Source organism: Paecilomyces variotii, assembly GCF_004022145.1.
Source record: "Paecilomyces variotii strain CBS 101075 chromosome Unknown C8Q69scaffold_6, whole genome shotgun sequence".
Taxonomy (NCBI): domain Eukaryota; kingdom Fungi; phylum Ascomycota; class Eurotiomycetes; order Eurotiales; family Thermoascaceae; genus Paecilomyces; species Paecilomyces variotii.
The window spans coordinates 1,050,230-1,075,574 of NW_021167145.1; the positions used below are offsets into that span (position 1 = coordinate 1,050,230).

A 25,345-nucleotide genomic window follows, 5' to 3' on the forward strand; every position below is an offset into this window, starting at 1 on the left:
AATGGAATAGATGATAATCTGAAGTTAGGTATCTCTGTTCTTAATATTGGAAACACTGGGATATTGTTCTTCAAGTATAATGTAGACTCTGCGGTCAGCTTGTCGTCATGTTGCTGTAATGTTTCGCAACCCATAGGCTTTTTTGGGTTGTTCTTAACCACGAGATCGAGAAAAGTCAGAAATTCCAATCTAGATTAAGTTAGTGGCGATCATGGCTTCCTTTCTATTGTTCTGTTAGTATCTGCGAACCGAGGTGGAGGGGGGTAGAGAACGCGCTAAGTAGTGTACATACATGTACACATAAGTAGCGCCATTCGTTCGCCTCTCAACAGGGCCGGTATATGTCTACTTTAAATATTGACATCTAAATTCACGTTTGAGATACATATCGCCAATCGAAATTTATATTTATATTACTGTAAGATATACATCATGTTATCATAAGACATAGATAATACTCCACAGCCGGCCGAGAAGGCTATACATAGATCACTGTATTCTCCGCCCAAACAGCCGTGAGAGTACCCAATAGATCAGAATGAGGAAACAGTTCCTCCAACTAAGGACCAAGCTCAAGTATGCACCTCTCCATATCAGCCAAGCAGTTCTACCCGTCAGGCCTTCGGGAACCATTTTGCTTCTCTGAGTCGCCTCCGTATGCGGCATCTGCATCAACCCCTTGTCATCGCCAATATACGCCAGGAGACCCATATCCCGGAAACTGAATCTTGGAGCACTGTCGAAATCATTCTTGTTCAATCTCTGAGCTAGGTATTTCGCCTCTTGGTTTGCGGCAATCGCTGTTGCGGGTGGAGTCCCGTGTTCCAGCATAGCGTTGTCGCCAATTGCGAAGACATCTTTCATAACTGCGGTAGTCCCATCCTTTGCCTCCAGTTGAAGACGGAAATAACCGTCCACAAGCAAAGCCTTGGGGTTTTTCTTCACTTTCCAGCCTGTTGGCTTGGCGTCTTGGGTTAGGCCACTGGGGCTCTTCAGGACAGATGCCTCTGGGAACTCATCGAGGTCGGACAGCGCTTGCTTGATGAAGGGGTTTATCGCATTTCCAGTGGCCCAGACGCACATGCCCACACCTGTCTCTCCGTCTTCCTTGGTCTTCAACGTCAAGCAAGTCTTGGGATCCATATCTATTCTAGGCTTGTATGGCTCACCCCATCGCAGCTCCTCAATGTGGTGGGAGGTTTTGATGTCGACGCCTTGCAGTTTCATCGTCTCCATAGCATATGTGGAAAGAGACTCATCGAACATGCCCAATATCTTTGGAGCGACATCGTACAGAGTGATGCGCACACGATCCTTCACCTGCGGGTAGTATTTCAACAGATCCCTCCGGATATAGTCCGCCATAAGCCCGACGAACTCGATACCCGTGGGTCCTCCTCCTACGACAGCAAAGTGAAGCAGATGTGTACGCAGTTCCTCAGGCTTGTTTGGCAGCACTGCCAGCTCGAAGCACTCTCTGATTCGCCTCTGCACTTTACGTGCATCCTCAATGTCTCTATACAGCAGAGCGTTTTCCTGCACTCCGGGCGTGTTGAATGTGTTTGTGATAGAGCCGGTTGCGATCACGAGTTTATCGTAGTCGAGTTCAAACTTGGTGCCTTGACGCCATCTTTGAACGTCTAGTTCCTTTCCTCTCATCTCTCGAGTGCTCTCCACCTTCTCCGGTTCCGATCTGACCACAATGTCTGTCGCTTGTCCCTGCACGATACTAGCTTCGCAAGATACCCTCTTGTTCACGAAGTCGACGCTCCGGGCCACTGCCGGTGCGAAATTGATACGGTGTTTCCGGTCACGAACGGGTTCGACGACGTGGGAGAACTCAAGAGTACCGACTGTCGCCTCCGACAGCAGAGGAGTGAAAACGAAGTTCTGCCTCGGTGATACAACCGTTATGTCGTACTTCGCCGCCGAGAGATGGCGCGAGAGGACAAATCCTCCCCAGCCGCCTCCCAGGATTAGAACGCGTTCCTTTTGACGAGCCATTGATGGATTAAAGAATTAAAAGATCATCGATTTCAGTACAAGATGTAGAGCGCAGACAACGACCGTCTCGTCTCGTTTAATTAATTCAGGTATATGCGGATAATTGCAATCTGCCGCCAAGACAACATCTGCCCCACAGGAAGAGATCCAATTGTTATATAGGATGCTCTTCACCTATCTCTAACATTGTTCTGGGGCACCATTCGCCCACAGAATGACGAACGCGTCAATGTAGTTGTAAGTGATGACAGAACTGGCATCAGTCTACGGGAACGTTCGGAAAGTTCTATGCGCAACGCAAGCATGAAGTCATTGAATGTTTGGGAAGCCAGACAGCGGTTTCTGGGCCGCGACAGCAGGATATTAAAAACGATTCGCGTTATGACGACAGTCCATATCAGATCGATCCATATTATACTGATGAGGGGTAGATGAGGGGAGGAGAGATTGTTGGTTCTTTGGTCTTTCCGCTTCAGGTTACACATGAGGGGAAAGCCCTGCTTATATAAAATTTACCCCTCATGGCTGGCAAGTTGAGAGCGAAATGCAGGAAACAATCAAGATAGATACTTATGGTAACATGGATGATTTACTATTATTATTTCTATCACTGGGCTTATCTTGTTCTAGAAAATTCATGGTCTGGAGTTCGTCGTGAATATACATACCCCTTGCGCCAAGGCGGGACTTTCAGTACTACAGTACCTATCATACTTCTTGCCGAAGAGCCTTCTCACACGACAATCCACCTCTCTGAAATCTCGAAGGATTAATGACTAGAACTTTCATGCTTCGCCACGGTTTTGCCTTCTTTGACAACATCCTTCCACACGACGAAAACAGGATGCCCAACGAGGGTGTGAGTTGATGCGTAACGCATCCTACCCTGCTTGTGGAGCGCGTCGAATTTCTTGATCGGTCATGGCTCAATGATTTTGTCCCCTGGGGCGAAGTAGATAGCTTTATGATGTTTATCATAAATTCTCTTGGCGTCGCGTGCGTCGAGCCGAACCGTCAAATCCTGAAGCTCCTATAACCTGCTATGCAGATTGCTGGCGTTGCCTAAGATAATGCTATATATATCATAAACTCGTGCGGCGTTTTCGATGTTGTTGCTGAGGGATTTGAGTCGAAGGCGGCTTGCATAGGTGGTAAGACCTTACTTAGGTCAGTAGGTATCTAACGTTGTTGAGCGCGACTTATGTAGTAGCGCAACGCAATTTTGGCTGTCTGGTTCGTTTGCTTAGATTGACCGTCATTCTGTGGATGATAAGCCGTGGAGTACAGCAATTTCGTTCTCTAGACCAAATTTCCGACAAGAATTTAGCATCTCGGTCTGATAAGATTACCGATGGAAGTCCCCAGTCACCAAGCTATAGCCGTTCAAGAAGTGCTAGCGCCCAGTCTCCAGCAGTGTAAATATTATGGCCTGCAATAAAGGTGACATGTTTTATGATCGGTGGCTCTAGTTACTGGGAAAAGGAAAACACAGGATCATAGTCAGAAAACCAATAGAGCAGCATAATTCCATATATGCAAAGAAGATCTATCTAAAAGACGAATCCCTTTGTCGCCACCACCAAGAATCAATTAGCTTCATCACCATAGATGTAGATTACCATAAGATTTAACTCAGTACATAGGACACCAGACGTACAGCGCCAAGAATGCCTCGCTTCTCTATACGTACCTAGGTATGTACATACATAGTCAAAAGCACCGCATTACGAAATTATTTTCTCCCTAGCAGCCTCAGCATTTCCATTTTCGCGTTTCGGCATTTTCTCTGATTGTCTATTACATACGGAGTAAATAAAGATATGAGGATATTAAGAGAAAAACAATGCAGCACAACAAAGTCACCGAAGAAAAAAAGAGAAAAAAGGAGAAGAAATAAGAAGAAAAGAGAAGAAAAGAACAGAAAAAAAGAAAAAGGAAGCACACGCACACACACACACACACACACGCCAGACAGCAAGTGAGTGAGCGAAAGGGAGAAAGAGGGAAGGGGAGCTATTCAATTGCCATCTCCGACGTTCAAGGTAAACGCCAAGATAATCTCCGCAAGCGCTTCCATATCGTGGGCGTTGGTGATAACCCATGGGCCATATCGATGCAATTCTAGGAATTTTGAAGTCCGCCGGTCATGCGCCAGATACCTCCAGTACCGTCTGTCAAGGGTACCCAGTGTCAGGTATATCTCAATCCCATTCTGGGAGACAAGGAAGACTCTGAGACAACGGTTGTTATATTAGTATATAACTTCTATTTCTTTGCTATGTTCCACGTACCTTCCAGTATCACCACTTGCAGGGCGATGCTCCTGCTTCAGCCATGCGACTATCTGAGAAGCCTCCTGGAGCTGTACCGACGGTAGAGCATCACGTCTATTAGGAGCTTTACACTCAATCAGAGCGTGTATGTTTTCGGGCTCCCCCCAGATGGAGAGGCCTCCGTCTGTAATGGCTGTATAGTTATCTTGGCTGAAATTGGCTCTCATACAGAACCTGGTGGGAACCCAGCGGGAATACACGCCTGGGAACTTTAGGCAGATTGCCTGCAGAAAATCTACGAGAGCAAAGTTTACCGTCTCCTCGTCAGCGGTCGGAAGCACATTAAGGGCTGTAGACCCTGGGGTTATCGCTCTTTGGCCCAAGTATATTCTGAGATCCTGTACGTGTCGTTGTTGTTCTCGCGGAAGCTCGAATATTCCCAGCTGGAGAACCTGGGGCTGGCCTTGCTGCGCAACTCCGGCATCAAGGGCGACGTTTTGGAGGTATGCCTGAAACTCGGGGCAGCCTTGTAGATGTTGGCGGGCTGTTGTGCGATGTGCACCAAGCCCCCAGTCTGCTGCATTGAAACGGGAAGCGCGTTTAGTCTGGTACAGGATCCTCAGCGACAAGAATTGCGCAATTGTTGTTCGAGACGCTGATTGCATAGGCCGCAGGGTTTGGATCGTATTTGTCACTCTGTAACGTCGGATTTGGTCTTCCCATTCCTCCATCGTTTCTGGAAATTGGAATATGCGTGGCATTTTGAAGAGATGAAGAGTAGCTATATGAGTTTAGGTTTTGAAGAGTCTAACAGAAGTTCCAGAAGAGTTGTGATACATATAGGTACTTTGGAGTGTTGCGGTATTGGATAGAAGAGACACCGTTTCAGCTAAAAGAGGAAGATATGGTAGTTGCAATCACAAAGAAACTTCAGTCTAGACAAAAGAAGAATCGTGAAGGTTGAAATTTCAAAGATGTAGACAAAGAAAACATCCCGTCACCTGTAACCAACCGTGGGTCCTGAACACAACATATCACTCCCAATCTGGTGCGGTCTTGGTCTTGGTTTTGACGGTTCTATACCAATAGGCCGACCCAAGAACCAGCGGTAGAACAATGGAAAAGGCGCTGTTGAGTTATGCTCAAAACTATATAGACGACTACATGCTACCTTAACCCTGCACTGGTCCTCAATGTAGGCTTCCAAGATTCGACCATTCTGAGGAGCAACGAACGATACCATTAATACCTGAGTTACTCCCGATTAGCTTTTGCCGACTAATATATTCTAAGCAATATGACTAGAGGAGAACTCCAAACTTACCGGCTGCGGTTGTTTCTTAGCAAATAGACCTTCATGCAGACGGGTTCTCATCACATGGAGAATGTAAGCCAACTCATGGCGCAGTATCAGGTCATCGTTCACGATATCTTTGGTGTTATGTTGAACAACCATGGTAACATGTGGGTATACATAGTCTACCGCCTCGAACATGATCTTGACTGGGTGCATATCGTCTCGAAGATACTTCCGCGACGGCAGATAATATGCTTGGGATAATGTGACCGTGTGACTGTAAAACCAAGAGCTATTAGCATATTATACAATTTGTCATCGGAAAGAGTATAATATAATAAAACTCACTTGACCTCAGACCAGTCGACAAGGTCCGTCAGGCAGTCCCCAACAAAGCCCTCGCGGCTCAGTCGCGGAACACGGGAGATATGTTGCTCAAAAACAGCAACAACCTCTTCAAGACATTCCTTCGGACCCCAGTACCTCTGGCCAAATTCCTTTATCCTATCTTCAGCTATAGCAGCTGAGGAATCGTAGTCCCTCAAAACAAGAAATTCCGGGTCCCGTTTCAACAACTTTTCTAGCCGCTGTGAGTCAATAGGATGTACAGACATAAAAGCGTCGGTCAGTGGTTCGAAGTAAGAGCCAGCGACTGGTCTGTTCTCTCTTCCAGAATCAGGGCTAGTTTCGAGTTCGAGACGGGTAATTTGTATTCCCATCTTGTTACATTGAGAATGAGTAAGTAGCTCATCCTTGCAGTCGCAAATTCTGTTCCAGCGAGTTTCAACGGTTTGCTGAGAGCGAGTTTGCGGGCCCTGAAGGGTAGGAGGCATATTCGGGCAATTTGAAATAAAATGTGGTGCTGTATAAAAATTCACCGTCTCCTGCAGTTGTATGCACAGTACAAGTAAGGACAGCTATTCGCATAAGAGTTAGAAAACTGAAAATAAATCCAGTCAATATTGAATAAGGAGTGGAGTTGACATTTCTTTGTTGTATTCTATGACTACCTTTACATAGCCGGCGTCATCATGTGACTTACCGTAATGTTTGCAGCCGCCTACAACCGTCATCTATGTATTACACTGTCTTTGTTGGTGCCTAGTTATCTACCCACTGCGCCGCTAGCAAGAGTGGTAACAAAAATAACGAATAGCTATTTCTTTGAACTATGCATTGGTCTATGATAGGAGATATCGCTTGAGATCTGCGGAGTAATAGGTGGTGAAGATCTAAAGCCACGAAAGTCTAAGGTGAAAGCCAATGTACGATGCTGATAGGATCCTTTCATTCTATTTTAGTCTAGAAATTGATATAGGAGAATCAGGGCCATGGTCTCCATTCTTTCTGGTTACCAATTGGAAAGCTCCTAGAAGATAAACTTGATATTTCCCTTTTCAAGGGCTCACTCCAAACACAGATCAAAGCAGTCTCCCGCTTGTCCGCGAGTTAAAGAACCGATATCAAATCTACATACTGTGGATGCATGAGCTGATTTCCAGTGGTAGAGATTATGCCTTGCCAGAACGATGGCGGTGGGATATGGCGGGGTAGTGAGTAGATGGACACAGGCGTTGTCTGCGACGCTTTACAATTTACCAGATCGCTGGGAAACTTCTTTACTGTCCACTATGAGATTTGGAGTAATATTGCCCTGGAAAGCAGCTTTATTATTCCAGAAAGTTATAGCAACAGCCTGAGCCCGTGTTAATAGCTGATAACTAATGCTTACTATAGCTATCTTATCACACCATCAGCAGAATCCTCACCGCCTTTCAGGCCGTTTCCTGAGTGGCGCATTAGCAACAGCCTTGATTGGTGATGACCCCACCCGGCAGAGGCAGAGAAAAAAAAAACCATCAGTACTTCCCGTGAGAACTTTTTCTTCTTTTCTTTTCTTTTCTTGGGAAAGGAATCTTTTCCCCGTCAACAGAACGTTTTCACCGTCGCTCTGTTGGTCGTGATCTCATAAAATCTCTTTTTTCTTATCTTTTCTTTCTCTCTTTTCTAACGAATAACGACTTTTTTCTCGGAAAAAAGCGAGTTCACGATGCCTATTGTCAACGGTGATGCTCGTGGACTCCTCTCCACTGAAGGGGAGATTCAGGACTATACCAAGGCTTTGGAGGTCCTGAAGGAGTACCCTGACCGTGATGGATTGGATGTCGATACCCTGCTTGACTCGGACAAGCACGGTGCTTTGACCTACAATGACTTCTTGATCCTGCCGGGCTACATTGGTGCGACCAATTCCTCTGAGAAGGGATATGTAACTCGGTATTAACCTTCATGACAGGTTTCCCTGCCTCTGATGTCACCCTGGACACCCCGGTTACGAAGCGCATCTCTCTGAAGGCGCCGCTTCTCTCCTCCCCCATGGATACTGTCACCGAGCACAACATGGCCATTCACATGGCACTCCTGGGCGGTCTCGGTGTCATCCACCACAACTGCTCTCCTGAGGACCAGGCCGAGATGGTCCGCAAGGTGAAGCGTTATGAGAACGGCTTCATTTCCGAGCCTGTTGTGCTTTCTCCCAAGACCACCGTCAAGGAAGCTAAGGAGCTCAAGGCCAAGTGGGGATTTGGCGGATTCCCTGTCACTGGTAAGTAGAGGCCTAATTCTATCCTTATCCGCCCAGCTTCTATGATGCTTTCCATCTATTTCAAAATAACTTTCGTTCCACCGTAGCGGCGAGAGCCGCGATGTGGAGAAAAAGATTCTTATCTGATGAAGAAAAATCATTTTCGCGCATTCTGTACAGTTCTTTTCCAGAGTGAAAATGCTGACAAATAAGAATAGAAACCGGTGAGCTCCGCTCCAAGCTTATTGGTATTGTCACCACTCGTGACATCCAGTTCCACGATGATCTCAACCAGCCGGTTACGGCTGTGATGTCGACCGACCTGGTAACGGCACCTGCCGGAACCACCCTCCCCGAGGCAAACGAGGTCCTTCGCTCCTCCAAGAAGGGCAAGCTTCCTATTGTCGACTCTGAGGGTAGACTGGTCTCTCTCCTTTCCCGCTCCGACTTGATGAAGAACCTCCACTACCCTCTGGCCTCCAAGCTGCCCGACTCTAAGCAGCTCATCTGTGCTGCCGCCATTGGTACCCGTGACGCGGACAAGGAGAGACTGAAGCTCTTGGTTGAGGCTGGTCTGGACATTGTCGTCCTCGACAGCAGCCAGGGCAACAGTATGTACCAGATCGAGATGATCAAGTACGTCAAGCAGACCTATCCTGAGATTGATGTTATTGCCGGTAATGTGGTGACGCGGGAGCAAGCCGCTGCACTGATTGCCGCCGGTGCCGATGGCCTGAGAATTGGCATGGGTAGCGGAAGTGCTTGTATCACTCAGGAGGTCATGGCGGTTGGAAGACCGCAGGCTCTTTCTGTGCGCCGCGTTGCGTCCTTTGCCGCCCGCTTCGGTGTGCCTTGCATCGCCGACGGTGGTATCCAGAACGTTGGTCACATCGTCAAGGGTCTTGCCATGGGTGCTAGCACCGTCATGATGGGCGGTCTCCTTGCCGGTACTACTGAGTCTCCCGGAGAGTACTTTGTCAGCAACGAGGGACAGCTGGTCAAGGCTTACCGTGGTATGGGCAGTATCGCTGCTATGGAGGACTCCAAGGCCGGCAAGGGCGGCAAGGACAGCAAGGCTGCCAATGCCGGAACTGCCAGATACTTCTCCGAGAAGGACCGCGTTCTGGTTGCGCAGGGTGTCTCTGGATCCGTCCTTGACCGTGGCTCTGTCACCAAGTTCGTGCCCTACCTGATTGCTGGTATCCAGCACTCTCTGCAGGACATTGGTGTCAAGAGTCTTAAGGCGCTCCACGACGGCGTCAACAACGGAAGCGTCCGCTTCGAAGTCCGTAGTGGCAGCGCTCAGGCCGAGGGTAATGTTCACGGCCTGCACAGCTTTGACAAGAAGCTGTACTCTTAGATTCGAAACATGAGATGACACCGTATGGAATTTTTACCGTACTCTGATACCATTGATTCTCATTCGACGACGTGTAGCTACGTCGCAAAAAGAAAAAAACGGGGTTCAGGTTCTGGAGTTTTATTGAGGAGAGATTGTGGTTTCCATGTTCATGTTATGCTTGGTTCAAGTTAAGTACTGGACGCCTCGGTCCACGGGCGGCTAATCCTTCCCCGCATCCCGGAGCGCATTCCAGTCGGTAGATAGTCCGTACCTGAGGTACCTTAACGCAATTAAAATGAATCTTATGCAGTTCCTATGACACTACTCCTGCCCTCAGTAGAGATGGTTTCTTTTCTTGGTGTATCTATAAGCCTCCTTCGCCAGCCACTGCATCGATCCGTAAAGATCCTACCTCAGCGCAATCCCTTGTGTTGCCTGAAGTGCTACCCAGTTCCAACGGCTCGACGTTCATATTCCCTTCATTACTCTACAGTGGCCAGTCGGGATAAGACCATCTCATCCCAGGGCATGTCACAGAAGACTGCACGCCCTGCCAAAGGCAAGCCTTCGCCTCCAAGACCCAGTTCAAGGTTAGAATAATGTCCAATCATCGTACCTGTCTGCCAAGTTTCACAAGAGCATACACGTAATGGCAATATGAACACATATTGACCATAGATATATCCACCCCTTTTGATACTATGTTCAATGCATAAAGAAGCTGACAGTAGTGTAGTGTAATCCTGGTCTCGCCAAAGAATGAGATCCTTTTGCTACACCGCGTCAAGAGCTCCTCGTCATTTGCGTCCGCGCATGTCTTCCCAGGAGGAAACATCTCGCTGCAAGACGGAGAATATCCGCCGCCAGAGCATCCCAAGAGACACGACGAAGCAATTTACTACCGGAAGGCAGCAATCAGAGAGCTATTCGAAGAGAGCGGAATTCTCCTTGCCAAGGACAAGTCTACCGGTCGGATGATCACTGTTGATCCCGCGGAGAAAGAGAATGGCAGACATGCCATCCATAGACGGGAGACGACCTTCCCTGAATGGCTCAAGAAGCAGAACGAGAATGCCGAGCCTGATACAGGTAGGCATTACGGGGGTGTTCTCAACGTGAAGATAAACTACTGCTAATTCCGTATCTTTACAGAGCCTCTGATCCCTTTTACGCATTGGATCACACCCATAAATGCCCCTAAGCGGTTCACTACGCAAATGTACCTCTATTTCCTGCCTCTTCCGCAGGAGTCGGAGAAGCAGCTTCTGCGGGATATCCCGGCGGAGGGTGGACGTGAAGAGGTCCAAGTGCCTACTACTGATGGAGGTGTTGAGATCATGGAAGCACGGTTCCTGCCGGCTTCGGAATGGCTACGGTTAGCAGGTGCAGGAGAGATCATCCTGTTCCCACCGCAGTATATGTTGCTACATATCGTCTCTGGGTTCCTGGATAAGGAACCTCGAGACACTGCCTCGCCCGAGGAGCTGAAGAGGCGCCGATCGGAGCTAGTCGAGTTCGTGCATTCTGGCAGTCCTCCTTGGACGGAAAAATATATTTCACCCAAGATGCTGAAGATGCTGCCAGACGGAAGAGTTGTCCTGGCGCTGGACAGCCCGGGACCTGAGCTTAGGGGCTCAGATAAGAAGGGTGAAAGTGATCGAGTGGTGATTGTACGCTTCAATAAAGAGGGTCCTCGTGAGGTTGAGGTACGGTGGAAGAAGGACATGTTTGAGGATGAGGGGAATGGAAAGAGTAATTTGTGATCGTATCTACCTATATCATATATCCTAGATATCCTAGATAATTACACACTGTCCTCTACAGGATCCATATTTTGTACTGTACGAAGACTTCTGCGGAGAATGTTAGGTTCGACTACTTAATACCACGCACGCTAGCACTCCGGACACGCCACTTTGGGCGAACCCTCGATAAGGTCACATGACCCACAATGGCTCGGCTGCGGAACAAGTGCAGCGCACCGCGGATTTTCACACGACCGTCAACGCCAGCAGCATCACTCCGCCAGCGCACCGTCCGTCTTCCCACCGTCAACCTCAAGACCTTTACAGACCGCCAAAATGGAGAACGAGAAGGGAGAGATCGTCGATCTGTACGTATGCCCGGAATCCTGCAGTTTTGATCCATGGAGGGGAAGACAGTCGCGGCCCGTACACAGCAATACGGACTTCCAAATTGCTTGCCAATTCGGCACGGAAACTGGGAGGACTCATCATACGCAGATATCTGCTATGACGGAAGTGCGATGACGGGGACTGTCGGTTTTCCGGCGACATTTCTACCTTGGAATTTCAGATCTAGTGAAGATGGGATCAGTTTTTGTCTAACGTGACTCTTTTTCATCAAACAGCTACGTCCCCCGCAAGTGCAGCGCCACCAACCGCATCATCAAGGCCGACGACCACGCCTCCGTCCAGATCTCCATCGGCAAGGTTGACGAGAACGGCCGTCTCACCGATGAGCGCCAGGTCTACGCCCTGTGCGGTTTCATCCGCGCCCGTGGCGAGAGCGACGACTCTCTGAACCGCCTCGCTCAGCGTGACGGTCTCCTCAAGAACGTCTGGTCCGCCCAGCGATAAACGCAAGTCGTTTTTTGTTCGGGGTGTTGACGGATATGGTGTTTATGGTGAGCACCGTCGAAATCGAATGGAAAGAGAGGACGACCTGCTGACGACCGCGCAACGACAGATACCGTGACATGAGGAAAAAAAGAAAAGTCTGCGGGAATTGGGGCGGTAGCTTCGAGAAAACCATTCTATTATCGATGCGGGGGAGAAAACAGGGGAAGTGAATGAGGGAAAAGACAACCACAGAAAATCTGATCGGTTTCTTTTCGCATTGCGCGCAGAACTATCCCTGACAGAAAGTTCATTTTCTTTTTAAGAATGCTACGCTAGATAATAAGGCTTTCTTCGAATGTCACGGCTTCCCTGGACATGAACGGCCTCGAAGTCTACGACTCTGTTTTTTGATCAAAAAATGGAAATTCCGCTTCAAAAATTCATTCTTTCTTTTCTTCCTTGTTTCACACTTCCTCCCCTTCAACCCCCCAAACACCAAAAACCACTCACTCCCTTCCCTAAATTTCTTAAAAAAACAAGACCAAGAAATCGGCACATCAAGGCCTCCTCACTCGTTCTTTTTTGCTTTCCTCCTTTTTCCTTGGAAGAAAAGCAAAAAGAACAATTTCTCTCCCATGAGCGAGGAGGTAGACAAGTAAATCATCCATCCAAAGCCGAACATCATGTTCCAATTTCCCCCGCCTACTGAAGAGCCGTGGTGACAGAGATTCCGCGCCGGGGCACAGATACGGGCGGGACATTCATATACATATACATATACATATACATACACATACACATACACATACACATACACATACATATACACATACATATACACATACAATATTAGATATCTATCTATTCTTCGTGTTGGTCTTATTGTTGCGTAGGGACTGGTTAGTTACTTATGTGCTGTTCTATGTATTGTTATGTGTGGTTTGGTTCATGGTAGGAGGAATTGTACGGTATGTACTGTATGTACAGTATATATGTAGTTAGTGATATGTATGATCGGAGTTAGGAGAATAGAGACGAGTCTCAGGATTATTTTATAAAAATTTCCCCTGTGCTTGGTAATGTATCACCGTCTACTGTCTGTAGGGTATGGTTATTTTGCCGTCTCTCGAATATTGGCTGGATATCTGGTGAATTCTTTTTTGCTAGGTGAGGATTTGTCTATTGGAGTGGGATATGTATGCTCAAGGGAATTGAAAGCTGCGACTTAATGGTCCCTGAAGTATGTAAATATAGATCCAACTGGCTTCATCCGATATATTCGTCGAATCGTAGCTTAAATAGGAAATATGTCCATGAGTGTAATATGATCTTTTTTTTTTCTTTGTCTTTCGCCATTCATTCGTGATGCTCATTCTACCCTTTTTGGTTTCTTTTTACTCTAGTTTCGTTTCTATGTCTGTGTGCAACTACATAGAATATTTAAAAACGGGTATGTAGTCCTTTTTTCTGTTTTTCTTCTCTCTCTCTGTTTTTTTTTTGATCGTCTTATTCCTTCTCGAGGCGCACGGCAGGGTTCGTCGCGATGAAGTTGAGGTCGACCTTGTGTCCGAGCAGTTCTCGGATATTGCTGACACCGTACCTAATCGGGAGTGGTTAGTGACTGGTAAGACAACTTGGCAGGGAGATGTAGCTTGGAAGGAACTTACTTGATCATGGTCGGTCGTTCCAAACTCAGACCCCATCCGTAGACTCTCATGTCCTTGGGAATACCCATGGGTTCCAGCATCTCTGGTCGGAACATACCACTATTACCGATCTCGACCCATTTTCCGAGACCATCGTGGTAACCGAAGATCTCCATACTGGGTTCTGTGTACGGGTTGTATGCGGGCTTGAAGCGCAGCCGATGGATGCCCATCTTGGCGAAGAAGACCTCCATGAAGCCAATCAGGCCACCCAGGGCGAGACCAAAGTCAGCAATGACACCCTCGATCTGGTGGAATTCCGCCAAATGGGTAGCATCGACAGCCTCGTTACGGAACACCCGGTCGATACTGAAGTATCTGGCTGGCCGGGGGTTAGCCGCCAATTTGTGCAGCATGTATGTCGAGACGGATGTAGTGTGAGTTCGCAGAACCAGGCGGAGAGACTCGTCTGCGCTCCATGGATAACGGTAACCGATGGAGCCGTACTTTCCATTCTCATGCACAGCACGAACATTCTCCCAGTACTCCTTGTAGTCCAGCGGCTTCTCGGTAGCTTTCGTCGAAGTCAGCTGCGAAGAAGGCTTGGGGACGTGAGGGTCATTCGGGGGATCTTCGCGAGGAGGATCAGCCTTGGCGGGGTCTGCAATGTAGAAAGTATCCTGGAGATCACGGGCAGGGTGCTGCTGGGGCACGAAAAGAGCGTCGAAGTTCCAGAAGCCGGTCTCGACGAAGCGGTTCGTGGGCATCTCCTCGAAACCCATCTCGAAGAAGATATTCCTGAACTCCTGTCGCACCTTGTTCAAGGGGTGCAGTGCACCGCTAGGGGTCGGGGCACCCTTTGCCTTGAAGTTGTAAGGCTTCAGGTGTGCGGTCTTCCAAGAGCCGTTGGCCAGCATCTCGGCTGTCAGGTCGGTCTCCTCCTTGACGAACTCTCGGGCATACTTGGGACCTTTCGAAATCTTGAAGTGGATGACCTTTGTGGGCGTCACAAGCTTCCTCTTCTTCAGGTCCGTAACGACCTTCGCGTCCGGATGTGTGTGGGTATCCTTGATAATCTGCAACTGCTCGCGGGTCTCGTCGCGGATGGAATCGGTGTTGGCCCGCAGCACATCCTTGTCCTTCTTGATCCATCCTCTCTTGAAGGCGTTGCCCTGTCCGATCTTTGCATTCTCCTTTCCCACGATACCAGGCAGATCTCCGATCTTCAAGCCGTCCAAGGCGGCGACGACAGCCTCGAAAACTCTTGCTTCGTGACTGCCATTGGTCACAACAGACTCTCCTTCATCCGTCAGCGCGATGACCTCTTTGTCAAAGGTGGTATATTCGACCATCTGCCTCGAGGCGAGGCGGTCGAGGGCGGCCTTGATCGTCAATGAGGGGGTGGAGGGGAAAGCTTCTGTCGAGAGAATCGGACCGTCGGCCGAGGACAGGGCGTCCAAGATGGGCGCCGTCATATCGGACGCCATGGCTGCAGTGGTCGGAGCAGCAGGAAAGGGCGACAGTAAAAGGCAGGAGTCCAACCAGGTGCTGGTGAGGGTCTTTGGTCGATTATCGTCAAGTCTCCGCTGCCCGTCACTTTCTGTGACTCTTTCGGATGCGCTTAATTTCGATACGGCGGGGTGGAGGGGCCACGCACGCTGCCCGCGCTGTCCCGTGACTCTATCATATCGCTCACCTCGTCCATGGAGTAAGACTGCATCTTTCATATAATTACATACTGTCTGTATGGATTTTGACTGTTATGGGATGGGACGCTAGTAGCTGTTTTCTTTTTTAGATGTCGAAATAACAATATTCGTTCCGGACATTCCTCTCATCAAGCTTACTTACTCATCGATATATTTTTTACCCGCAGTAAGTACTTAACTCCCTCGCATATACATCAACGTTCGTCCCCTGGCCTTCGAACCCATATAAATAGACAACTAAGTCCTGCAAGATGGCAAGATGATATTATCGAATACTACAGAGGTTCTTGCCCACCAGGAATGTATCATCTGAACTGACTTCTACAACTGACGCTATTTTGTCATGGCACAGGAACCCCTCTAGATACCATATCCAGCTAGGCCGTAGTGACCTTCAAACTTAACTAACAGCCCGCCGGCTCCAAAGCGAAACCGCGATTTCAATATATCTTACTGCCGGCGTCATTATTATTGACGATTGTTGCTATTTCGATTTTCGAAGCAGGGCTGCGGCCCTGAGCACTGTTACACCGGAAGATGCTCCAACGGACCCGCGGATAGCACGTGTAACAACAGATCGTAAGGACCAGTCGGATAGCGTAGTTTGAGAAACATGGACGAACTGTTGTGTTCGTCAGGGATCTTATTATTTTCCACTGTACCGAGACCAGAAAGGTGCCCCCCCCCCCCCCCCCCCCCCCCCCCAGACCGCCAAATTGGCGAAAGGATCTGTACCTGGATGATGTAGTCATGCTGATCTAGCACCCTTCACCTCCTTAATATTGGAGCGGATGGGAGTCGCGAGGACTGGTCCTTTCAATTATGGTAGAGTACTTTGTTAGTAGTGCTGGCGAATAGAGTGATCAGCAGGCGGGTGGCGTATACAGGATATTCGAAGCAGCAGAGTGGCCATCATCATACGGGCTATGCTTCATTGTACTGTACTCAGGAATCCAGTCTGAAGGACATCAAATCCCGACATGATAGTTCAAGTGATCCCCGGCACGAAATGCCGCACTGGTCACGAGATCAACTATCGATCCATGTGGACGCGCCTGAGCTTGACTCGAGTCTAGCAGAGCCTAGACCTGGAAGGGCGCTGGCGATTCATGCCGGCTATCCAAGATGTTGTTGTCCATCAATCAATATTTCTTGGACAGCCAGTTTTGAAGAATGAACGCCAGTGGATATGAGGTTGGCACACGACGCGACGGGGGCAACGATGGAGGCGAAAATGAGCACGCAGTAAAACATTCGGAACGGGACGAAGCACAGGCACACCCGGGAAGGGGGGCAATAATTTCTGACCCTGTTTCTATGCGATCTCTCCATCTCAGGGATAGAGTATTGCGTTCTGTTGACCAGCTTGACCTTGAATAACGGTCAATTCGAGGGTGGCCGACCACTGGATTGGACGCATGTCATGTCCTTGGGCCTTTGTTTCCGAGAGGCTGGTCGAGGCCGTCGAGGCCATAGCGTGTTTCCCCCCGCGTCCATCAACTTCATGGCGTGCATGCTTTGGAATTGGACCTGTCGCATCAACGACACTCCCTGTCGTCGTCTTTTGTCGGTGGAAGCGCAATCTAGTTATTCGGGGGGATCGCCTAGTTATGGGCTGTCGCGTGGAAAGGGCCACGTGAAAAGGATAGCTATGGCTCATACAGTGACTATCTCTTTCGCCCCATACGTTAATCTAACACCAAGGATGGGATAACTTATCGATAGCAGTGTTGACTCTACTACTACTGGAGTTCATAATAATAATTATTATTAATACCTATAGGTTCTGGAAAGAACGCTTCTTCGACCCGGCCAGGTTTCTGTTACAATGCACGAGGGACAAAAATAATAACCTATAGAAAAGCTCTTCACAGCTTGGTGCTCCGGGACTGGAGAAAGGAACGTTCTGCCCAGAATAGGATGGCTGTTTGCGCCACGACATCCGACGATTGGGGAGAGAACGGTGGGGGTTCCACTTGGGATGATCGGGACCGGAGAAAGAATACTATTCCGTGTGTGAAGTTTTGAACTGTGAACGAGTGCAGAGCATGGTTGGTGGAGTTCTTGGGAGTTCTTCGCTGGTTGCGGTTCCAAGAGACGAAGACCTAAAAAAAAAAAAAAAAAGAGGAAAAGAGGAAAAAACAAGGTCTGCGCTTGGTTAAGTAATAATAATCCATCCAGTGCGATCCGAACTCTCTGGTCTGGTCCAGAATTCATTAAGCTGCAGGCAGAGAGAGATAGCAATGGCATATATCCGGGGTTGAGCAACAGAGCAACGATATCGATCTACAATACATTACATACAACAACTCTACAGCCGAAAGTGCCTCCCGGATTCGCAGCTGGCTCGTTGACGGTTGACCAGATTCGAAGCGGTGGACTTCGATGGGCTACCGGTTCGACAAGCGCAAAGCCACCTCTGCGCGAGACTAAAACCCTCTCCCCACCACGACGAAGGTGGCGTCCAGACAGAGCGAGACGAAACTTTGCGATGGGCTAATCAGCGCGACAGCTGGCCGGCTCTCCGTTTGTCGTTCACAACAGCAAGAAGCTCGGGGGATCAAAAGAGAAAAAAAGGTCGTGTCCACCATCTAGCGGCTCGGGGGTACAGCCCCAGTTTGGCCCATCGGATCCCGAGAAGGAGATTCTCTTGGAGCCGTGGTATCGCCGGTCGTTCTCTCTTCTCTGCGCGCGTGTCTCACCAGAGAGAGGGGATCCATAGACGCACCGTGTCCAAGGGAGGCTCTTTCTCCGGCGCCGGCGCATTGCGACGGTTGTAACTTTGTCGTTCTTGTGTCTTGAACTTTTTTTTTTTCTTTCTGTTTTTTTTGGTATGATCCTAGGTCTTTTCTGTAATAATAATAGTAATGTATTATTTTGATTTTATTCTTGTTTGCTGGTGGATTATTATTGCCTGCAGACGGGAATGAACAGCTGGACGGGAGATACGCGTAACCGTGAACAGAGATCAGAGGGAACCAGGTAATACGTAGTTGATTATTATTACATGACCGACGAGCCAGGAGCAAATCAAATCAAACTACTGGTGTGTTTCTTGGGGAGGAAGCTTGCCTGTTTAAGAGTAATAATATTAAATTGATGGGTTTTTTAGGGGGGTCAAGAAGGAGAAGTTGGCAGACCGCCAGGATCATGATCGCCCCTAAGGTGAAGGGGAAAGAAAGGATGATAAATAATAATGAAGAGAAGATAACTAGAGGCTAATAGTTAGAGACATAGATAGTGCGCAAGAAAGAAAAAGCGAGATCATAGTTAGTTAGTTAGTTCTTTTTTTTTTTTCTCCTGCTTGCTTGCTTGCTTTGCCCGGTTGGAATAATAATAAATTATTATTATTACAGTACTTGGGATCATTATTATTGGGAAAGCTGAACGTTCGCCCAGGAACCACCCAAGAACCCGCGAACCACAAAAATCCATCCCATCCCATCCCATCCCATCCCATCCCATCGCATTCGCATCGCAGCCTCTTTCTTCTTCTTCTCTTCTCGTTTCTCTTTTCTCCCTCTTCGAGAACAACAACAAAGAAAAAGCACCAGTTGAAAACTTGACTTGACTTGGTGCAATCCGGCGCAGGCTGACCACTGGCCGACAACTCTGCCTTCGTCCCACCCCTAAAAGGTCAACCACCTTCTCGCTTCACTCTCTCCGCTCGGGTTTAGCACAACTGCCTCTCCCCGACATCCTTTCCCTCAACCCCCAAACCAAACTCATCTCCATCTCTACCATCAATCCGCATTCCCCTCCTTTCCGTCGCATCTCGCCTCTTCCTCCTCTCTCTCCCCCCCGTCGACGACTGGCCGTCAATCTCTCTCTCGATTAACCGCCTGCTCTCTCGCCGCCCGTCCGTCCCCTTCCTGTCGTTCCCCCACTAACCGCCCCCTTGTCGCCCACTCGGACCCCCCGTTCGCCAAGCGATCCGCTCTGAACTTCCACTTCAACAGACGCCCCATGTCGTTTCAGCGGAATTAAACGCTTTCTCGCGTCGATAACACGGCTACCCGTCGGGTAAGGACTCTTTTCGTGGGAGATCGCGGTCGCCCTGGTCGTTGGGAGCGACGGCTGCTGGGCTATCTGCTCGTCTATCTCGCTCCCTCTCCCTTGGTTCTCCGGGGCTCTGGCTAACTCGCTGCCTCTCTCGTGACAGGGCACCATGGCTGGCGGGGACGAGACGCTCGTGGCTGCGGCCGCATTCATCCAAGGTCTGGCCAGAGATGTCCCTGGCACCAGTACCGTCAATCCTTTCGAGATCAAATCCAACGGCTTCGATGCGAAGAAGGTCAAGTTGCCGGGCGTTGCGGGCCCGGGCAAGCAGGCTCTCGAGAGGGAACTGGAGGCCTTGCTAAGCCGTGTAACCACGTTGCAGAACAGAGCGGTTAGTGTTCCCCATATCCTGTGAAATGGATCCTCCTGGAGGAATCAATCAGCCGTTATTCTCGATGGCCCTGGGCCATCGATCGATGACGACCGCAATGGCTAGTCGACTTATCATTGCTGACCATATCAACAGCGAAAGCCACGTCGGTCGCGACGCTTGTCGAAAATTCTCGCCAAAAAAGAAGAGCAGGATGAAGATGAGGATGACGATGAGGACGATGACAGCGATGACGAGGAGCTCGATCCAAGGACGCGAATTGTGCGGGAAGAAGACATCAGTTATCTGAGGAACCACGTACAAAAACAAGCGGAGGAAATCAGTTTTCAGAAGGACGTCATTGCTCGGGTACGAGACGAATTGCAGCAGCAAGAGGAACACACGAGACGGGCTTTGGTGAAGGTGGAGCACGAAGATGTTGGAGTATTGGAACGGGAGCTTCGTAAGCACCAACAAGCCAACGAAGCTTTCCAGAAAGCGTTGAGGGAGATTGGGGGAATCATCACCCAGGTCGCCAACGGTGATCTCTCCATGAAGGTCCAGATTCATCCGTTGGAGATGGACCCCGAAATCGCCACTTTCAAACGTACGATCAACACCATGATGGACCAGCTCCAGGTCTTTGGAAGCGAAGTGTCTCGAGTGGCCAGAGAGGTCGGAACGGAAGGTATCCTTGGGGGACAAGCGCAGATCACCGGGGTACATGGTATCTGGAAGGAACTCACGGAAAACGTCAACATTATGGCTACGAATCTCACCGACCAGGTGCGCGAGATCGCTACGGTCACAACCGCCGTCGCTCATGGTGATCTGAGCCAGAAGATTGAGAGTCGAGCCAAGGGTGAGATCCTGGAACTACAGCAGACGATCAACACCATGGTGGACCAACTACGCACTTTTGCTACCGAAGTCACCCGGGTCGCGCGTGATGTCGGCACAGAGGGTGTTCTCGGTGGGCAGGCTCAGATCGAAGGGGTACAAGGCATGTGGAATGAGCTTACGGTTAATGTCAACGCTATGGCCATGAATTTGACAACCCAGGTGCGGGATATCGCCACGGTCACCAAGGCTGTCGCCAAGGGTGACTTGACGCAGAAGGTCCAGGCCAACTGCAAGGGAGAAATCCTTGAGCTGAAGAACATCATCAACTCCATGGTGGACCAACTGAAGCAGTTTGCGCAGGAAGTGACCAAGATCGCCAAGGAGGTCGGCACTGATGGTGTCCTGGGCGGTCAAGCAACGGTTCATGATGTCGAAGGCACCTGGAAAGATCTGACGGAGAACGTGAATAGGATGGCCAATAATCTCACGACACAAGTGCGCGAAATCGCAGACGTTACAACGGCAGTGGCCAAGGGTGACCTGACCAAGAAAGTAACGGCCAACGTCAAGGGTGAGATACTAGATCTCAAGAACACTATAAACGGGATGGTGGACCGTCTGAATACATTCGCATTTGAAGTGAGCAAGGTCGCTCGTGAAGTCGGTACCGATGGAACACTGGGTGGTCAAGCCAAGGTGGATAATGTGGAAGGAAAATGGAAAGATCTCACCGACAATGTGAACACGATGGCGCAGAACCTGACCTCTCAGGTCAGGGGAATCTCCGACGTTACACAGGCCATTGCCAAGGGCGACCTTAGCAAGAAGATTGAGGTCCATGCCCAGGGAGAAATACTCACCCTCAAGGTCACCATCAATAACATGGTGGACCGCCTGGCGAAATTCGCACACGAGCTCAAGCGTGTCGCCCGCGATGTGGGTGTGGATGGCAAGATGGGCGGACAAGCCAACGTGGAAGGAATTGCTGGTAGATGGAAGGAGATCACAGAGGACGTCAATACGATGGCAGAAAACCTGACGTCCCAAGTGCGCGCCTTTGGCGAAATCACAGATGCGGCGACGGACGGCGACTTCACGAAGCTGATTACGGTCAACGCATCGGGCGAGATGGATGAGCTGAAGCGCAAGATCAACAAGATGGTTTCCAACCTTCGAGACAGTATCCAGCGTAACACCGCTGCTAGGGAAGCTGCCGAGTTGGCCAACCGTACGAAATCAGAATTCCTCGCCAACATGAGTCACGAGATCCGGACGCCCATGAACGGCATTATCGGTATGACGCAGTTGACGCTCGACACGGATGATCTGAAGCCATATCCCCGAGAGATGTTGAATGTCGTGCACAACCTGGCCAACAGTTTACTAACGATCATCGACGACATACTCGATATCTCGAAGATCGAAGCAAACCGTATGGTGATTGAGAGTATCCCCTTCACCGTAAGGGGCACGGTCTTCAATGCATTGAAGACGTTGGCAGTGAAAGCAAACGAGAAGTTCCTCAGCCTAGCCTACCAGGTTGACAGTTCGGTCCCTGACTATGTTATTGGTGATCCCTTCCGTCTACGACAGATCATTCTCAACTTGGTGGGCAATGCCATCAAGTTCACGGAACATGGTGAGGTCAAGCTCACGATTAGCAAATCTGAGCGAGAACAATGTGCGGCGGACGAATACGCATTTGAATTCTCCGTATCAGATACTGGTATCGGTATCGAGGAGGATAAGCTCGACCTAATTTTCGATACCTTCCAGCAAGCTGATGGCTCCACGACTCGCAGATTCGGTGGTACCGGACTGGGTCTATCCATCTCTAAGCGTCTGGTAAACCTTATGGGCGGTGACGTCTGGGTCACTTCGGAATATGGCCACGGCAGCACTTTCCACTTCACCTGTGTCGTGAAGCTGGCTAACCAGTCTCTGAGCGTCATCGGCTCCCAGCTGCTGCCCTACAAGAACCATCGGGTATTGTTTATCGACAAAGGGCACACCGGTCCCCATGCGGATGATATCACCCGTATGCTCAAGCAGATTGAGCTGGAGCCCTTGGTGGTCAACAGCGAAGAGGAGGTCCCGCCGCCGGAGATCCAGGATCCATCCGGAAAGGAGTCGGGCCATGCGTACGACGTTATCATCGTCGACACCGTGGAGACAGCTCAGAACCTACGTACGTTTGACGAATTCAAATACATTCCTATCGTTTTGGTGTGCCCTATCGTGTCGGTCAGCCTGAAGTCGGCGCTCGATTTGGGTATCACTTCCTACATGACGACGCCATGCCAGCCCATCGACCTGGGTAACGGAATGCTACCTGCTCTGGAGGGTCGTTCCACTCCGATCACCACGGACCACTCGCGATCTTTCGACATCCTACTCGCCGAAGATAACGACGTTAACCAAAAACTGGCTGTCAAGATCTTAGAGAAACACAACCACAATGTGACCGTTGTCAGCAACGGTGCAGAGGCATTGGAGGCCATCAAGAACCGGCGGTTCGACGTGATTCTCATGGACGTGCAGATGCCAGTTATGGGAGGATTTGAAGCCACGGGCAAGATCCGAGAATACGAGAGGGAGAAGGGTCTCTCTCGAACTCCTATCATTGCCCTCACAGCACACGCCATGTTGGGTGACCGCGAGAAGTGTATCCAAGCCCAGATGGACGAGTACTTATCGAAGCCGCTTAAGCAGAACCAGATGATGCAGACTATCCTGAAGTGCGCAACGCTCGGGGGATCCCTGCTCGAGAAGAGCAAAGAGCCACGGTTAGGGAGCAGTGGCGAGATGCATCCTTCTATCAACAATCCTAATCGTCCTTCATCGGATGGGAAAGGCAGACCTAGCCTTGAGTCCCGGTCCATCACTACTTCGGGACCCATCAATCGTGGTAGCTTGGAGAGTCCAACCACGGAGAAGGACCAAGATGAACAGACGGAACGAGTAAGCTCTCGCCGAGTTCAACGTTAATACATGGAACCGCTGCTGACGAAGGAAAACAATTGTATAATAGCAGGTATTACTGCGGTCTCATAGCAGCTGAAGCATCTAATGTTCATTCTTCTGGGTTGGATATATGACATCTATTGATGTTCTGGATTGGTTACGATGTAATTTCTATTGCCCTCTTTTCATGCGTGTGCCTATGCCACTCCCATCATCGATGCCTTCTTCCGGGGGAAAATGACCTTATTCTTTACGTCTCGTGGAATGTCCCCACCTCTCCTCCCTGAAAACTCTTTCCGCCTACATATTCCCCCGTTTGCTGGTATCATGCCGAACGTGTTGGTATTACCCCTTGATGTTTTCGTTTCCACTTACTGTTTAAACCCCCCTATTGCCTCTTTGCTGAGTTTCCTATCTTGACGGCGACTTTACTGAAAGCCGTTTTCCTCGGCTGGCGTCTGGCGTGCGGGAGATTTTGGAGGGCTTGCATACCCTTTGACGGCCTGGGAAACGAAGACGATGCGGTCGAGTTGAGGCAATACTGGGCGAAGCCGGGAATTATTATATATATCGGAGGCGTTTGCGTTCCCATAAAGGCACATGTTCTCCTAACCACAACTAAACAATCGTCTACTCCCGCAATTTTGCCCCCCTCTTAACTCATATCTCCTTTTTCTTCTTCTCCTTTTTCTATTTCCCTTTTCGGTTTCCCCATTTCGTCCTGGTTTCCTTTTTTCTCGATTTTTTTTATAGTCACTTTCGCTTACTCGTGAGAAATGTTTTGGGCAAGTGCTTCACTTTCTTCTTTTTTTAAAGTGTTGATATTACTACTATAGCCGCCACGCCGTATGGCCGCAAAGAACAGCGAAAAATTCTTCGCTTTTCCCTCCCCGCAGATCCATATTCCTCTTCTTGATGCCGGCTGAGAAATATAAACTTGCAAATCTCTTGTTGAAAAGGGGTCGTATAGCCAAGCAGGTGAATCTTTCTTCTTTTTCCTTTCGATATTTCTTTTTCTCCATTTTTTCATTCCACATCTCTTTCCTATTCCGGAATAGGTATGGCTGTAGAGAACTCCCTTAGTAAACCGTAACGGGATGTTTTGTTTTGTTTTTTCTTCTGTTTCATGCGTATTTCATACTGAGATTGAGATTTAAGTTGTTTGTAGTATAGTGAGATAAACCGAGCTATTAATGCATTCTATCATACTGCAACGCAGTAAGTAGTATATGCAGTAAGTAGTAGGCAAGCGCTCACTTAGGTAGAAGAATCACATCAAAAACTAACATCCAAGCCGTCGCATAAGTTAGTTACTTCTTTCTCATAATCTCTACTTAGCCAGCCATGCCACGTCAGTGCCATTTGAATTTTAAACCCCCAGAGCTGGGTCCAGTCTATTAGAGGCCGCACCTCCTAGGAAACCAACCGGGTTCTACCCACGAGGAAGAAAGTATGTACAGTATTTCGAGAAAACCGACGAGTGATTTATTTGATAAGTTATATTCTGGCTTGTCTTCTTAGGCAAGGGAATGAATGAATGGTTGGTTGGTTTGAAAATGGCGGCTTTATGCTATAAGGAAGGAGAGAACTTCTTCACTGCGATGTATGTAAAATCTTGTTAGATAATAATATTGGATCTTGTACTATGTATGTATGTTTGATTAGAATCTTGTATGTACTTATTACGGTAGTGGGACTGGTCTTGGGACCGATTAGTTAGTGTAGTCTGAGC

The 25,345-nt window shown here is 49.0% G+C and overlaps 8 protein-coding genes across 8 annotated transcripts; 4 read left to right on the forward strand and 4 right to left on the reverse strand.

Annotated features, from left to right (window-relative positions):
- Nucleotides 1-378: 378 nt before the first annotated feature.
- On the reverse strand, nucleotides 379-2,089 carry C8Q69DRAFT_284142 (pyridine nucleotide-disulfide oxidoreductase). Its single transcript, XM_028626943.1, has one exon. It carries the CDS (start codon nucleotides 2,002-2,004, stop codon nucleotides 490-492), a length of 1,515 nt encoding a protein of 504 aa, XP_028484804.1. The 5' UTR covers nucleotides 2,005-2,089; the 3' UTR covers nucleotides 379-489.
- Nucleotides 2,090-4,003: 1,914 nt separating this feature from the next.
- On the reverse strand, nucleotides 4,004-5,298 carry C8Q69DRAFT_284159 (hypothetical protein). Its single transcript, XM_028626945.1, has 2 exons — nucleotides 4,296-5,298; nucleotides 4,004-4,235 (listed from the first exon to the last, which is right to left on the reverse strand). Exons 1-2 carry the CDS (start codon nucleotides 5,036-5,038, stop codon nucleotides 4,022-4,024), a joined length of 957 nt encoding a protein of 318 aa, XP_028484805.1. The 5' UTR covers nucleotides 5,039-5,298; the 3' UTR covers nucleotides 4,004-4,021.
- On the reverse strand, nucleotides 5,157-6,600 carry C8Q69DRAFT_284149 (hypothetical protein). Its single transcript, XM_028626944.1, has 3 exons — nucleotides 5,923-6,600; nucleotides 5,602-5,851; nucleotides 5,157-5,526 (listed from the first exon to the last, which is right to left on the reverse strand). The coding sequence occupies exons 1-3, from the start codon at nucleotides 6,405-6,407 to the stop codon at nucleotides 5,275-5,277; spliced, it is 987 nt and encodes a 328-aa protein (XP_028484806.1). The 5' UTR covers nucleotides 6,408-6,600; the 3' UTR covers nucleotides 5,157-5,274.
- Nucleotides 6,601-7,412: 812 nt separating this feature from the next.
- C8Q69DRAFT_469153 (IMP dehydrogenase/GMP reductase) lies at nucleotides 7,413-9,816 on the forward strand. The gene is made up of 3 exons (XM_028630732.1): nucleotides 7,413-7,814; nucleotides 7,871-8,179; nucleotides 8,377-9,816. The coding sequence occupies exons 1-3, from the start codon at nucleotides 7,625-7,627 to the stop codon at nucleotides 9,516-9,518; spliced, it is 1,641 nt and encodes a 546-aa protein (XP_028484807.1). The 5' UTR covers nucleotides 7,413-7,624; the 3' UTR covers nucleotides 9,519-9,816.
- Nucleotides 9,817-11,359, forward strand: C8Q69DRAFT_469158 (NUDIX family hydrolase). Its single transcript, XM_028630733.1, has 3 exons — nucleotides 9,817-10,090; nucleotides 10,237-10,589; nucleotides 10,653-11,359. Exons 1-3 carry the CDS (start codon nucleotides 9,843-9,845, stop codon nucleotides 11,261-11,263), a joined length of 1,212 nt encoding a protein of 403 aa, XP_028484808.1. The 5' UTR covers nucleotides 9,817-9,842; the 3' UTR covers nucleotides 11,264-11,359.
- A 222-nt stretch (nucleotides 11,360-11,581) lies between these two features.
- On the forward strand, nucleotides 11,582-12,100 carry C8Q69DRAFT_507533 (40S ribosomal protein S21; the record flags this gene model as incomplete). The annotated part of the gene is made up of 2 exons (XM_028632897.1): nucleotides 11,582-11,613; nucleotides 11,872-12,100. 2 exons carry the CDS (start codon nucleotides 11,582-11,584, stop codon nucleotides 12,098-12,100), a joined length of 261 nt encoding a protein of 86 aa, XP_028484809.1.
- Nucleotides 12,101-13,131: 1,031 nt separating this feature from the next.
- Nucleotides 13,132-15,343, reverse strand: C8Q69DRAFT_528287 (phenylalanyl-tRNA synthetase beta chain cytoplasmic). The gene is made up of 2 exons (XM_028633672.1): nucleotides 13,750-15,343; nucleotides 13,132-13,682 (listed from the first exon to the last, which is right to left on the reverse strand). Exons 1-2 carry the CDS (start codon nucleotides 15,213-15,215, stop codon nucleotides 13,589-13,591), a joined length of 1,560 nt encoding a protein of 519 aa, XP_028484810.1. The 5' UTR covers nucleotides 15,216-15,343; the 3' UTR covers nucleotides 13,132-13,588.
- A 4,262-nt stretch (nucleotides 15,344-19,605) lies between these two features.
- Nucleotides 19,606-23,637, forward strand: C8Q69DRAFT_507535 (HAMP domain protein; the record flags this gene model as incomplete). Its single annotated transcript, XM_028632898.1, has 2 exons — nucleotides 19,606-19,827; nucleotides 19,963-23,637. 2 exons carry the CDS (start codon nucleotides 19,606-19,608, stop codon nucleotides 23,635-23,637), a joined length of 3,897 nt encoding a protein of 1,298 aa, XP_028484811.1.
- Nucleotides 23,638-25,345: the final 1,708 nt, after the last annotated feature.

Coding starts and splice junctions, on each gene's coding strand:
- C8Q69DRAFT_284142 (XM_028626943.1), bottom strand. CDS start 2,004: ATGGCTCGTCAAAAGGAACGCGTTCTAATCCTGGGAGGCGGCTGGGGA.
- C8Q69DRAFT_469158 (XM_028630733.1), top strand. CDS start 9,843: ATGGTTTCTTTTCTTGGTGTATCTATAAGCCTCCTTCGCCAGCCACTG. Junction 10,091..10,236: donor CCTCCAAGACCCAGTTCAAG/GTTAGAATAATG, acceptor ACAGTAGTGTAG/TGTAATCCTGGTCTCGCCAA. Junction 10,590..10,652: donor GAATGCCGAGCCTGATACAG/GTAGGCATTACG, acceptor GTATCTTTACAG/AGCCTCTGATCCCTTTTACG.
- C8Q69DRAFT_284149 (XM_028626944.1), bottom strand. CDS start 6,407: ATGCCTCCTACCCTTCAGGGCCCGCAAACTCGCTCTCAGCAAACCGTT. Junction 5,852..5,922: donor GTCGACTGGTCTGAGGTCAA/GTGAGTTTTATT, acceptor TTGGTTTTACAG/TCACACGGTCACATTATCCC. Junction 5,527..5,601: donor CTAAGAAACAACCGCAGCCG/GTAAGTTTGGAG, acceptor GGAGTAACTCAG/GTATTAATGGTATCGTTCGT.
- C8Q69DRAFT_528287 (XM_028633672.1), bottom strand. CDS start 15,215: ATGGCGTCCGATATGACGGCGCCCATCTTGGACGCCCTGTCCTCGGCC. Junction 13,683..13,749: donor GAACGACCGACCATGATCAA/GTAAGTTCCTTC, acceptor ACTCCCGATTAG/GTACGGTGTCAGCAATATCC.
- C8Q69DRAFT_284159 (XM_028626945.1), bottom strand. CDS start 5,038: ATGCCACGCATATTCCAATTTCCAGAAACGATGGAGGAATGGGAAGAC. Junction 4,236..4,295: donor GCAAGTGGTGATACTGGAAG/GTACGTGGAACA, acceptor CCGTTGTCTCAG/AGTCTTCCTTGTCTCCCAGA.
- C8Q69DRAFT_469153 (XM_028630732.1), top strand. CDS start 7,625: ATGCCTATTGTCAACGGTGATGCTCGTGGACTCCTCTCCACTGAAGGG. Junction 7,815..7,870: donor GATCCTGCCGGGCTACATTG/GTGCGACCAATT, acceptor CCTTCATGACAG/GTTTCCCTGCCTCTGATGTC. Junction 8,180..8,376: donor TGGCGGATTCCCTGTCACTG/GTAAGTAGAGGC, acceptor AAATAAGAATAG/AAACCGGTGAGCTCCGCTCC.